Genomic DNA, 12351 nt, shown 5'->3' on the forward strand with positions numbered 1-12351 from the left:
TTCATGGTATGGAAATCTCGCGTCGAGCCGGAATGATGGTTGTCTAACTGCTCCAGCTATTGCTATCACACCCTCGAACTCGACAACCAGTATCATTACAGCACAAAGTGAATCCGCTACGATCACTTCAGCCCCTTCCGTCGACGAGAGCGGCATTACAGTGAACACCTGTTCATACATCAACACTACCAATGGCGAGACTCTCTGGAACTCTCCTTATTGCAGCATGTTGGTAGACACGTCAAACAAGTTGTAAGATCTGCTAACCTGTGATTAGGTATGCTGGTACTGTTGATCTAATCTACTGGCCTACCACTGGCAACCACTCTTACCCATCTACATTCGTCGACACCGAAACCGACTACACGTTGTAAGTCTCAGTTGACCTAGGCATCACTAAAACCGCCGGCTAATATCGATAGCTATTCGCCGTCTATTTACATGATCGTCAACACCCTGTACGGCTGGAATGAATGTGGTCCCCTTGGGCCCTCAACCAGCCGAGCAATCTTCGGCTTTGATCTTGATCAGGTTTCAACCCTTGTGCCATACAGCAACTCCGAAGACACGACCACACGAAGGTCGACCCGACAACTGTATCTCAGTGACTTGGGAATAGACTGCGACGGCAACTACAACAGGTCGCATCTGGCGACCCAAATAGCCCCTGTAAAGGATGATGATACTCGTTGCAACCCCTTCCTGGCTGTCCCAATTGATGCAAAGCGGTGGGGATATCCTTACTGGAAGCACTGCGGTATCAAAAACAACAAGTTCGGACTTTTTGACCCTCCATATGCCGTGAAGCCTCTTGACAACTTGATCCCGGTTACAACAACAACGGCGGACTCCGCCAAGCCGAAGACAACAGCCGCATCAACCAAGGCTACCGCTGCCCCTGAACCAGGACCGACCAAAGCGGAGCCCTCTAACCCAGAACCTAGCAAGGATGTCTCAGAGGAGGAAGAGGAAAAGCCAGCACCTGGCAAGACCGAGGCAGAGGGCCAGAAGGAGACTGCAGGTGGCGATGGAGATGAGCAGGGGGGCAAGACGACAAAGGGGGCCGGCTCTGAGGCAGAGAATACCAAGGTTGCTTCGCCAAGCACCCTTTCCAAGAATTCTGATGTCGACGTAGGCCAGGACGACCCACAGCCCGGTCATCAGGAAGAGAACACCAAAGCTGATTCACCAAGCACCCCCTCCAAGGATTCTGATGGCGAGGCCGGCGAGGATGACGCACAACGTGGCCCTCAAGGAGGGAACACCGACGCTGCTTCGGGAAGCACTCCCTCCGAGAATTCTGATGCCGCTGCCGACCAGGATAACCCATCCTCTGAGGTAGAGAACGCCAAGCCTGCGTCAGCAAGCACTCCCTCTGAGGGTTCTAGTGCCGATGCCGGCCAGGATGGCTCACGACCCGGCTCTGAGGAAGAGGACACCAAGGCTGGTTCGGGAAGCGCCCCCTCCAAGGATCTTGATGCCGACGCCGGCCAGGATGACTCGGAAGACGCCAACTCATCCCCAGCCGCACCAGAGTCCAACGAGGGCAGTTCCTCCAGCGACGGCCAGAAAGACTCCGTTCCCAAGGATGGCTACTCCGAAATTGATCCCACCGAGTATTCTGGACGTATCGTCTCTACCATGACTGGCGAGCAGATCGTCCGCCTTGGAACAGCTGGCCTTGAGATCATTGACGTCGAGGCCGGCAAGACCTCTACCTACGCTGTTCCAGCCGCTGGAGTCACAGACGACAAAACCACGTACGCTCCAGCTACTGTCGCTGTCTATAGTGGAACACCTTTGACTTTGGGTGGTCCTAAGATCACCGTCACAGAAGCGGTCGTAGTAGCGCCACCTGGTTCTAAGGGATCTGGAGTTGCTAAGCCAACGCTCGCTGTCGTGGATTCCTCATCTGCAAACAGGATCACAGGCAGTTTTCTTGGCTTGGAAGTCTCTCTCCTGCTAGTGCTTTGGACTTAGATAGATTCGGGGATTTAATTGTCATGTCCAAACTTCTCGATCGCTCGAGGTTGTCGAGCTAAGGTCTTGTTACGAGTATAGATAGGGTGGTAAATTAAGCCAAGACTCATAGCTTAGTTCTACATAATCTAGCGCCTCCTAATTGTACTAATACTAATTATATGCGCATCACCTAACTTTGAAGAGGGTGTTCAAGAACCAGCTTCTCCTGGCTTGCATCCCCACGGGCGACCCGTTTGATCGCCTCAATGCCAGCCTCAGCTCCAGTGACAGCCGTAACAACAGGGAGCCTGACAGCTCTATCCGCCGTTGCCAAGAGATACTTCATGACCTCACGGACGCGCTTAGGCGCCTCTGGATCTTGGGGTGCCCCCATGGCAGTATAACTACCACTGGGACGGTACGAGGTGCAAAACCCGTATTCCGGATCCGCCGCAACGGGGAGGGTGCAAACAAGACGAGTCTCCGACCGATCCGGGGACAAGGACCTCTTGGCCAGCGAAGGGGTGCTTTCTCCAGCGGTGGAGGCGTGTTCCATGGCGCCCTTTCCAACGGTGTCGAAGGCCATGCTCAGTTTCACCCCGAGGGACTTTTGCGAGTTCCGAATGTCCTCAACGATTGTTGGGCTCTTGTAATCGAAGCAGTGTGTGGCTCCAAGGCGCTTGAGGGTGGCATGGTTTTTAGCCGAGGCTGTCACAAAAATGAACTCGAAGCCAGCGGCCTTGGCCATCTGGATGGCCATGTTTCCGACACTGCTGGCTCCTCCCCAGATCAGAAGCCCCTTTCCCACTGGATTGAGGCCGGTGACACCTGCTGCGGCGAAACCAAGCCCCAAGACGTTGAACAGGGCATCGGCAGCCGTGTGGGCTACCAAACAGATGACGCCAGCATCTTTCAGCGACAGGCCATCAGGTACCTTGTAGAGGAGCTCAGGCTTGGCGATGGTCAAGTCTTGATGGGTACCCAAGGAAGAAGGCATCGGGAAAATGAGGGGAGCGATGCCGCAGACCACATCTCCCACTAGGAAGGGAGAGTTTGGGCCTGTCTGCTCAACAGTGCCGGAAAGTTCGAAGCCGGTGATGAACGAATTCAGGCCCATATGGTAGAAGTTGAGGTCGCAGGGGTTGACTCCTGAGTACTTGACTCTGATCAGACATTCTGAGTCTTTGGGATTGTGGCTCTCCGTGACGGACTGAACGGTTAGGTCGCCGTTGGCAGTGAGGTAGATCGAGTTGGATGGTAGGCCTGCCATTGTAGCTGACGTGGCGATGGTCAGGTTTCTTGATGTCTAGTTCATATCTCGAATAGTTGAAAGCAGAGGCTGGGGTACAAGTGTCCTTTTATATCAGACCTGGACCAAAAGAGGAAAGAATAGCATCACTGATGGGCAAACTCCTCCCCTCCGAGAACTTGATTTCGCACTACAGTTTCCTAATTAGCTTGGTCAGCAATCCGGACTTCAGGGGGCCTAGATGCCCATGCTTGAACGATCACAAAGTTAAAATGGTACGAATCTAATTTGCGGCGAAATGGGCCAGCCGTTAGAGACCTTGACATGTGCAGTCGCGGATCTCGGCCTTTCAGCTTCTTATCTCCGCGCGTCGAAGCCCATTGTCTCCCTGGACAAGAGAACGAGTTAGAGGTCAGATCGTCTAATGGACTAGGTTTAATACATATGAATTGCATTTTATTTGGCAAGCATGACCCGTTTAGCTTGAATTTACACTTGCTTGACGGCATGGCTACGTTCTGCTTGGCCATCTCTGCTATTCTACAACTGTCTAGGTTTGTCCCTCGTTTCCGATTCAGGCCTGTAGGATGATATTACATAAATACAGTCTCTACTATTATTCACAATGCATCCATGCTCTTATCTATGGTCTTCGGGATGATGGAGATGTGCAAACAGAAAGGGTTCCAGCCGTTTCACCAGTTCACGGTGTCCCTCATCCGCCGGTCTCACCAGATAACACCCAATGACCATCCCTAAGCAAAAGTCCCAAGCTACAAGACCCGATACGCGTGTAACATCGGTGCGTTGAAGGACTAGGCTAGCGAGTGTTCCTGCTGTTTGCACCCGTTGGGGAAATGCTGCCCCATCATCATCCCAATATGAGTTTGGAGAGGGTACCTCGACTTTGAGCATGCTCGGGGTCAAGTAGTCGAACGTTTTGAATTGTGGAAAGTGACGCATGAGAAGAGAGTTGAGGTGAATGTGAACCTTGAAGTGCAGCAGCGCAAGCCTCAGTTTGTTAGTACGCGCTTTACTCAATATGGCCTGGCAGCTTACCTCTGGTAGCACTCGCGGATTATCAGATTCGAGTTTTGATCGTTGATCGCCTTCTGATCATAGACGCCCATGGTATCGAATAGCTGCCACACATGTTTGCTGTTGATTATGGCTGAGGGGAACGTCTCTGCTCTACGATATGTCGAAAGAATCAAAGCAATAAGAAGTACCTGAAACGAAGCGAGAAATCCGGCACGAGGACCAGGCGAGTCTTTGAAGGTTCCATCAGTGAATTTGAACTAAAAGCTGGTCAGAGTGCCATGGTCAATTGGGTATGTAATACTCACGAGTTGTGCATCAAGCACCTTCAACAAGGCATCATGGTAAAACCGGGCCTTATCTCTCGTTTCTGGAGTGCCGAGCACCCACAGGCCAGCTGTCAAAACCGCCGAGGTGAGTTCCGGAGGATTCTCTGACTGTAGGAAAGTCTTTTTATGCAAGAGTGGCCAGTGTGGGTGAAAGTGAAGGAAGTACGACGCTTCAAGCTCAGTCCGAGAGGATGCTTGGAGTAACTGGGTTGTTGGATTCGAGGAAAGGTTCAATCCAGATAGCCCTTTGTTGAGCAAAAAGTCCAATCTGATAAACGAGGAGTCATTTGGTTCAGAAGCAGCTGGAGCCTCTTTCGATTGGACTCCCACGTCCTCTTTCGATGCTGGTTCCTCCTCTGTCTGCCGAGGAGCCTCCTCAGACGGATGACTAGTGGCTTGGTGACGTTTGAGCAAATCACTAGACAAGTTGAGTCTTTGAATCTTTGTAATGAGATTTTAATACAGATATACCTTCGGTTGAATGAAGATGAGCATGCTGTGCACACAAACTGACGTAAATTCAAGTGGTCCCGTTCATGACGTAAGAGGTGCTCCCTTTTTTTGTACGAACGGGCGCATCCGGCATGGTTGCAGTAGAATCGAGAGGGATCAGAAGACATCGGAAGACGGGGGCTTGGGAAGTCCGAGAGAACTGACCAAGTTGACAAGTTGAGCTGAGTTGGGAAAGGAGAACTCACGATGTGGGATGTGGGATTCAACTTAACAAGTCATCCCTGGCTGGGAAAAGCACGCTATGTGGGATCTTGGCTTTGACAGGGGGTCAAGCGATGTGGGATGCGGGATTTCGGCTTTGCCTATTTCGACTAACTCCGGGATGGAGTTAGTCACCCTACACCAGATTTCAATGCTGTAACGAGGAGGTCAAAGAACGATACCGAGTGGGAGAACTCGTCATGATTGTTCATAAAGAGGTCATGGTCTTGTAGGAGCCCTCGGTGAGTATTTTTGAAGTTGAATTCTCTGCAATTGCATCATCCCTCTATCCAAACCTTGCATTTTGAACGTGGTCCCAGTTTCACATCCAACAACCAACAAAATGGCGACCGTTCTCGTTGCTGGTGGCACCGGAAGCATTGGGAGGGCCATTGTTGAGGCTCTCGTGGAACAAGGAAAATTCGACGTCATCGTCCTCGGACGTAGGGTAAGTCTAGGAATTCGCTAGCAGGGGTACTGAAGGATGGTGACTGATCTTGTTAGTCTAATGCTGAGCTGGAAGCGCTCCTGGGTGCCCGTGTCATTGCAACAAACTACGGAAGTGTCGACGGCCTCGTCTCGATTTTGGAAGAAAACAAGGTTGATACCGTCATTTCAGCCTTAGGGGGCCTTGCTCCCCCAGGCGCGGAAAAGGCTCTCATCCATGCTGCTGAAGCATCTAGCGTCACGCGTCGATTCATCCCCAGTGTCTTTGGAGTCAAGTACCGTCTCGAGTATGCCTGGCTTTTTTTTACTACGATGACAGTGTCTAACTATTGGTAGTCAAGCTTGGTTCCCTGCTGCTCAGGCCAAGTTGGCAGCCATGTCTGAGCTAGAGGGGACCAACCTCGAGTGGACCATTGTATGCAATGGCTTCTTCCTCGACTACTGGGGCATGCCTAAGGTTAAGTCTTACCTCAGTCCCATGACTCTGTTCATCGATACGGCTTCTAAGGAGGCCGCTATCCCAGGGTCCGGAAACACTCCCGTCGTGTTCACATACAGTCATGACGTCGCCAAGTTCACGGCGGCCTTGTTGACGTTGGATAAGTGGGAGAAGGAGTCGTACGCCATTGGTACCAAGCTTTCATTGAACGAGTTTCTTCAACTTGCTGAGGAGGTTCGTGGTAAGTGTCGTTGCTCCAATAGCTAGACTGGCACATTCTGACTCAGTGAGATACAGGGACTGAGTTCAAAAAGACCCATGACTCCTTGGAATCACTCAAGGAGGGCAAGATCACTGAGCTTCCTGGCCACCGGGATGCGTATGAACACTTTCCAAAAGAAGCACTACAAGGGATGCTTGCCACTTTTGGAATACTTTTTGACGAGGGGCAATTCGACTTTAAGCCTGAACGCAGCCTCAATGACATTTTTCCTGAGATCAAGCCTGTGTCGGCTAAGGAGATGTTGGAGATTGGATGGAAGAACTGAACACTGGGTTTATATACTTAACATCAAGTCGTGTTGGCTTCAGGGCTGGGATCGAGATGAATCTCATTCCATGTATCCGCAGTCTAGTGATGTGCCATTCACAATCTGTCAGCCAAGCCTGACATCTATTGAGCAACAGAAGAGAGATGTTATTGCCAAGTTTCTTGGCGCTAACTAAATCAAGGCCTAGAATTGCCAAGCTGCCAAGCCTGTCAGGAGTAGGCAGCCTGCATGATCATCTTGATCAGGTCCATGTCTTCCCGAGCATCCGCAGCCGAAGTTTTTGGGGACGTCTTGTTCGTCGCGCAATGATAAAAGTCCAAGAACTCGAGCGTGAATGGGTCCTCGTAGGTCTTTCTCACCGTGCGCTCCTGGTAGCCGTCGCCCTTGGCACTATCGATCCTCTCCCTAATGGTCATAGTGACAGGCAGCCCCTTCACATACGGGGTATCGTAATCGACGCGCACAATCTTTCGTCGGGAATAGATCTCAATGTGAGCGTCGAACCTGGGTACATCGATAATGCCCGACTCGTACATGACTGGAAAGCCCTCATACTGAAACAGCACGTTCCAAATTGGCAGACCGAGGGACGCGCCAACAACTCGTGAGGGCAGGCCAACCATCTCGCGCAAGGCAGAGAAGTCGTGGACACCAAGTCTATGGAGAGAGTATCCAATGTCAGTGATATATACTAACTAACATGCATCAAGGGCTGGGCATCAACGTGACCTACCCCGTGAACAGCCTAAATAGCGTCATCGACTCAGGGGTTGCTTCAACTCCACATTCATCGACAAGTGCTGTCTTGACCATCTCTTCTTCAGCCGAGTGCATGTCTGCAACCGCTTCCTCTGAAAAATCGGTATACTTCTTTGGAAATATGCCAGACTGGTCGACGAAAGAACTGTTTTGCCCAATGATATCTTTACAATGTCAGTTGCTTATGCATTGGCTCACTGATTGATTGTCAACTCACCTCTGACTCGTATGTACTCTATCTTGTCCATGTTTTCGATTTCTTTCAAAGCATCCAGGAAGGCCTCGGCATATCTTCTCTGGTATCCCACAAAGACCTTCGCCTCAGAGGTCTTCTCTGCAGCAATGATCGAATCCAGGTCGCGATAGTTCAGCGCGAGAGGCTTCTCCACAAATACATACTTGTTGTGCTTCAGGGCCAGGATCGCCTGTTCAGGATGGAAAGCATTGACGTTGCAGATGACGACGACATCAGTATCAGGAGAAGTGATGAGTTCCTCCGGACTTGTCGTAGTCTTGGGTGTTCCTCCAGCAACCTTCTTGCTGCAATGGTCCAGAGCTTGTTGAGATACATCGCAGACGTAAGTGATGTGGTAGTAGCTGGAGAGGTTGTTCAACACATGGATGTGAGATACCTATGGCGAGAGATTAGCCTCGTTCGTAGAGAACAGGTCAAGTGGGCTTTGAGATACCTGAGCAATCTCTCCCAAGCCGATGATTCCAACGTTGAGGACCTTTCGAGATCCATTAACCTCTAGTACTTCACCCATGTTGAGTGGATAAGGCAGTTAGACAGAGTATACCATGCAAATGAACTTTTGCAGCTTGCTCTTACGTCTTTGACAACCGCTAACAAAGGGAAAACTACCTTATCATTCAGTTCTCGACATTCAATAAATACCGCCCCCTATCACCACAGTGTATCGTCTACTTTCGGGAACTCAGATACCCGTAGAATTTGCCGTAGTTGACCCCTTGTTAGTCTAGAGTCAGAGATTTAGCCCCCATCCCCCAAATCTTACACAACAAAAAATTCTTCCTGTCTGTAAGGCCTTCGTAAGCTAGGTCCGATGCAACACCGCGCTAACCGATCGGTGGAGCGGGCCGTCTTATGCAGTAAGATACAAATGTAGACGCCGCTCACTGCGGGACGGATAGACGCGAGATCTCGCCATTGTACGCGCGTTAGCGGCTTTATCATCGGAGATAGAGATGTGCGTACAGATGTGCATACGCATGAGACATACGGTTACCCGGCCCGCAATATCTACCCCGGAATCAACAATTGGGGTCCTTGTGTCGTCTGGTCTAGACTGCTGAGTCAGGGGCAAGCATTCAACTCCTACGGAGCTCGAAAAGACGGCAAGCCATCATCCGTAATCATCGTAGCATAGCGCTCGGAGAATCGGGATGGATTGCGATGGGTAAATGGAAAGGTGTGAGCATTGTTGATGCTCTTGATCTTAGCTGGAAAGATTAGGTATGCCTGCATTACATCTACACTGTTGTTGCTGTTGTCGCTCGCCAGATCCCAGCTCCAACGCAACATGACTGGCTGAAGGTCGAATCTTTCCAAACAATTTTGTAAACCCCTCTATCAAGCTTGGGCATACTCTTTCTCAACATGACTGAATCTAATGGAACCAATTCGCCATGGCGGATCTACCTTTATGGCGCTGGTTCTATCGCATGGCGACATGGCGTCGCGGCGGAAAGCCTTGGGCCTGATGTCCAACTGTTTGCTGCCGATCCCTCGAAAGATGCTCGAGAAGCATTGCTCGCCAAGTTTCCCAAAGCCACCATCTTTGAGGATGCCGAGGCCATGCTCGCCAGTTCTTCAGGGCGGCATCGCGACATTGTCGTGATAGCTGTGCCTCCATGGCTGCACCACGCCGCGACACTTCTTGCGTTTCGATCCAACCGCCATGTCCTCTGCGAGAAGCCTCTGGCAACTTCGGAGGCCGAGATGGCCGAGATGCTAGCTGCGAGTGATAGCTCCGGTCGCATATTTGGAGAATGCAGCTTTCGATATCTCGGAAACGGAGCCTTGGATCGCGCCCGTCAGTTGATCGAGACTGGTGGAATTGGCTCTGTGTATCACGCCCGCTTCGTCAACCGCCAACCACGCGCTCGTGCTGGTATCGAGTACCAGCCATCGAGCAAATGGTTTCTACAAAAGGAGAAATCTGGTGGGGGAACCATCTTCGACTGGGGTGTCTACGATCTCACCATGTTCTTCGACGTCCTCCGTCCTGTTGCTGCCACGGTCAATCATGCCTGGTTAGCCACGCCAAAGACTAGTGCCGATCCGCCTGAGACCGCCATATCCGTGGAAACCCACGCTGGTGCATCTTTGACGTTGACACTGGAGGACGGTTCCGTCATCCCATTTTATTGGGAGCGAGCGAGCGGTTTCCATGGCGACCCTCAAGTTGCTCTAAATGTCGACGGCACAGCTGGAGGTTTGACTTGGGAGTGGGTTCCGACCTTTGACTACAAGGACGAAGGAGATCAGGAGAAGGAAGGCTTCAAGCTCATACACTATGTGGATGTCGATGGCAAGGTCGATGCTAGGGAGGAGAAGTTCCCTGCTTTTGGATGGGAGGACGCAAACCACCGCCCCTTGCTGTCCTTTGTCGACTTGATCGAGGGCCGCGAGAGCGTGGCTCTTTCCAGGAGCAAGCTCGAGTTCAACTTTTCTGTGGTGTCAGCCATTTATAAGTCGGCCGCGGAAGGGAAGCCCGTTCATGTTCAGCTAAAGTAAGAGAGTTTGAGATAGATGAAAGAATTGAATGGTCGACATGTGATCAAACTTTTCATCAAATCTCACGTTCCCAAGCCATTTGGTTACCTGTGAAGTTTGGAAGAGAGTGAAGAAAGTATTCAAACGAAAACGGCACTTGCCGGCCAGCTCCCTGCGACGGTGACTGTTCGAGCATTTAATAATGTCCCATGTTAATCACCTCATGGTACTGTTGTCCTGAAAAACAACGTGTTTTGACGCTATAGAAAGCCAAATCAGCCATGAAGAGAAATGGTAAATGGGGCTTGTTTTCTCGCACGCCTCCTTTGTCCGTCCGTTCAAGTCCCCATCTCTGTCACCAGAACTAGTCCCCTGCCTTTTCCTTTCTTCCCATCCTACCGCAAGTTGATAGCCACTCGACTTCCTACACTCAGTACTTCTCGCTGCCACCAGAAGAAACCGTCTGTGGAGTTTCCTCCTGATCGATCCTGGCCTTAGAGGTACGGAATCGGAATCCCGCCTCGTTCCACCGCTTCCCAAAGCCATACCCGGGATGCCAGATAGTCAAGAAGAGGCATGCAAGTATAACCATGACTCCATCGAGAATCATGAACTCGATCTCTTGGTTCGCGAGCTTCCCGGCGAAGCCTTCGCTCAACTCGACGGATCGGAAGACGGTTCGAATAAACAAGCACGCGGTCGCACCGAAGAGAGCTGTAATAGTCGTTAGCTTATGAAAGGGAGTTAAACTGAGTTCTCAAGGCATACCGAAGAGGAACAGCTTGAATCTCTTGCTGTGGACGAGGTCGGTGAACTCGGGGTTGTGAAGCTCCGGGTGCTTTCTGACGCGCCAGAAGAACTCGAGACTGCAGGCGGAGAATGCGAACAGACAAGCAACCTGGATGGAGAGGCCAGCGACCAGAATGTTTGTTCCTACATCAATCTAGAGGTATCAGATTGTTAGCATTTCCTTTCCGAAGGAATAATACCCATCTTTGTGGATCGTACCATGTGTTGGTTAGTCACAGGCGTAGAAGCAGCAATGCCTCCGCCGACGGCCTGGACAACAAGGCTGACGATGTCGCATCCCAAGAAGAAGGTCGTGTAGGTTCGAGGTTTAATCCGACTGATGGCCTCCCCGTGGATAACAACGAGCCGTCCAAGAGTCAGGTAGATAGCAGCGGCGATGAAGACAGGGCCGATAGTCAGAGTGATTAGGTACCACAAGAAGTAGTCTCTGCTAAAGGGATTCCCATTCAAGAGCACTCGAGAGATGTAGCCGACCGTCTCGGTAACCAAGCCGAGGCACATGGTGATCATGAAGATCCTCGTCTTGTGCCGAATGCCCAGGTACACCTGAGCGATGGCGAGGATGGCCATGACAGCCAGGAAGACTGCATTGCCGGCCACTGTCGGCCGGTACCGGACATAGCCCCAATCTTTGACGGAGCAGGTGTCCAGGGTGCAGACAAACCCTTCGATGTAGCCTTCGGGGGCCGACATTATGGTCAGAGTCTCTCGAGATGCGCGGTTCTGGTCGAAGTGGAGGCGTTAGTTGGCGTGGAAATGAATGATCTCCTGATTGCTCGTATTTAAAGCCATTCACAAGCCAGAGACAAAATGTTTGAAGAAAGAAACAACGTTGGGAGTTAGAAAAATTGCTAAAGGAGTTCAATAGTTTGTTTGTTGGTTGCTCCGTTAAGCGTTGTTGGTCGCAGTCGAGTCAGAGTGAGCGGCCCAGCTCCTCCTTCGGCTTGGCTCCCCTATGTTCCGGCCGTTCAATCCGAGAGTATTTCTGCCGGCCCGACAAGCATTCGAGACAAGAGAGAAATTTGAAGATTGTGTGCTTTAGCCATCGCTATTGGTGGCCCAGGGATATTTGGCTAAATTACTCCATGAGCATCCCCCACTCTGCCCAGAGATTGCATCGCTTCCCCATGGGGGCCAGCCAAGAGCAGGGATCAAGACCCTTGAGCTAAGATTAGCCACGGATCGTCGTCCCGTGAAGCTTGTAGGGCTTGCCGCTTCTTGGCTGCAGTACTACCCTGTGCCGCCCGGCAGAAGCGCTTCCGTGTCCAAGTCTAACCAAGATAGACGCACGCGGCTCATTCTGTCGAGATTAT

General features: G+C 51.3%; 6 protein-coding genes across 6 annotated transcripts; 2 read left to right on the forward strand and 4 right to left on the reverse strand.

The window, feature by feature from the left end:
* Positions 1 to 2152: 2152 nt before the first annotated feature.
* NCS54_00471200 (PKS-ER domain-containing protein) lies at positions 2153 to 3232 on the reverse strand (the record flags this gene model as incomplete). Its single annotated transcript, XM_053150240.1, has 1 exon — positions 2153 to 3232. One exon carries the CDS (start codon positions 3230 to 3232, stop codon positions 2153 to 2155), a length of 1080 nt encoding a protein of 359 aa, XP_053006215.1.
* A 618-nt stretch (positions 3233 to 3850) lies between these two features.
* On the reverse strand, positions 3851 to 4341 carry NCS54_00471300 (Fungal-trans domain-containing protein; the record flags this gene model as incomplete). The annotated part of the gene is made up of 2 exons (XM_053150241.1): positions 3851 to 4223; positions 4271 to 4341. 2 exons carry the CDS (start codon positions 4339 to 4341, stop codon positions 3851 to 3853), a joined length of 444 nt encoding a protein of 147 aa, XP_053006216.1.
* A 1294-nt stretch (positions 4342 to 5635) lies between these two features.
* NCS54_00471400 (NAD(P)-bd-dom domain-containing protein) lies at positions 5636 to 6726 on the forward strand (the record flags this gene model as incomplete). The annotated part of the gene is made up of 4 exons (XM_053150242.1): positions 5636 to 5740; positions 5797 to 6026; positions 6076 to 6419; positions 6476 to 6726. 4 exons carry the CDS (start codon positions 5636 to 5638, stop codon positions 6724 to 6726), a joined length of 930 nt encoding a protein of 309 aa, XP_053006217.1.
* Positions 6727 to 6938: 212 nt separating this feature from the next.
* NCS54_00471500 (GFO-IDH-MocA domain-containing protein) lies at positions 6939 to 8255 on the reverse strand (the record flags this gene model as incomplete). Its single annotated transcript, XM_053150243.1, has 4 exons — positions 6939 to 7386; positions 7463 to 7652; positions 7706 to 8120; positions 8178 to 8255. The coding sequence occupies 4 exons, from the start codon at positions 8253 to 8255 to the stop codon at positions 6939 to 6941; spliced, it is 1131 nt and encodes a 376-aa protein (XP_053006218.1).
* Positions 8256 to 9109: 854 nt separating this feature from the next.
* NCS54_00471600 (GFO-IDH-MocA domain-containing protein) lies at positions 9110 to 10249 on the forward strand (the record flags this gene model as incomplete). Its single annotated transcript, XM_053150244.1, has 1 exon — positions 9110 to 10249. The coding sequence occupies one exon, from the start codon at positions 9110 to 9112 to the stop codon at positions 10247 to 10249; it is 1140 nt and encodes a 379-aa protein (XP_053006219.1).
* Positions 10250 to 10658: 409 nt separating this feature from the next.
* NCS54_00471700 (Hypothetical protein) lies at positions 10659 to 11731 on the reverse strand (the record flags this gene model as incomplete). Its single annotated transcript, XM_053150245.1, has 3 exons — positions 10659 to 10942; positions 10997 to 11171; positions 11237 to 11731. The coding sequence occupies 3 exons, from the start codon at positions 11729 to 11731 to the stop codon at positions 10659 to 10661; spliced, it is 954 nt and encodes a 317-aa protein (XP_053006220.1).
* Positions 11732 to 12351: the final 620 nt, after the last annotated feature.

The sequence above is a fragment of the Fusarium falciforme genome, chromosome 3, assembly GCF_026873545.1.
Source record: "Fusarium falciforme chromosome 3, complete sequence".
Taxonomy (NCBI): Eukaryota; Fungi; Ascomycota; class Sordariomycetes; order Hypocreales; family Nectriaceae; genus Fusarium; species Fusarium falciforme.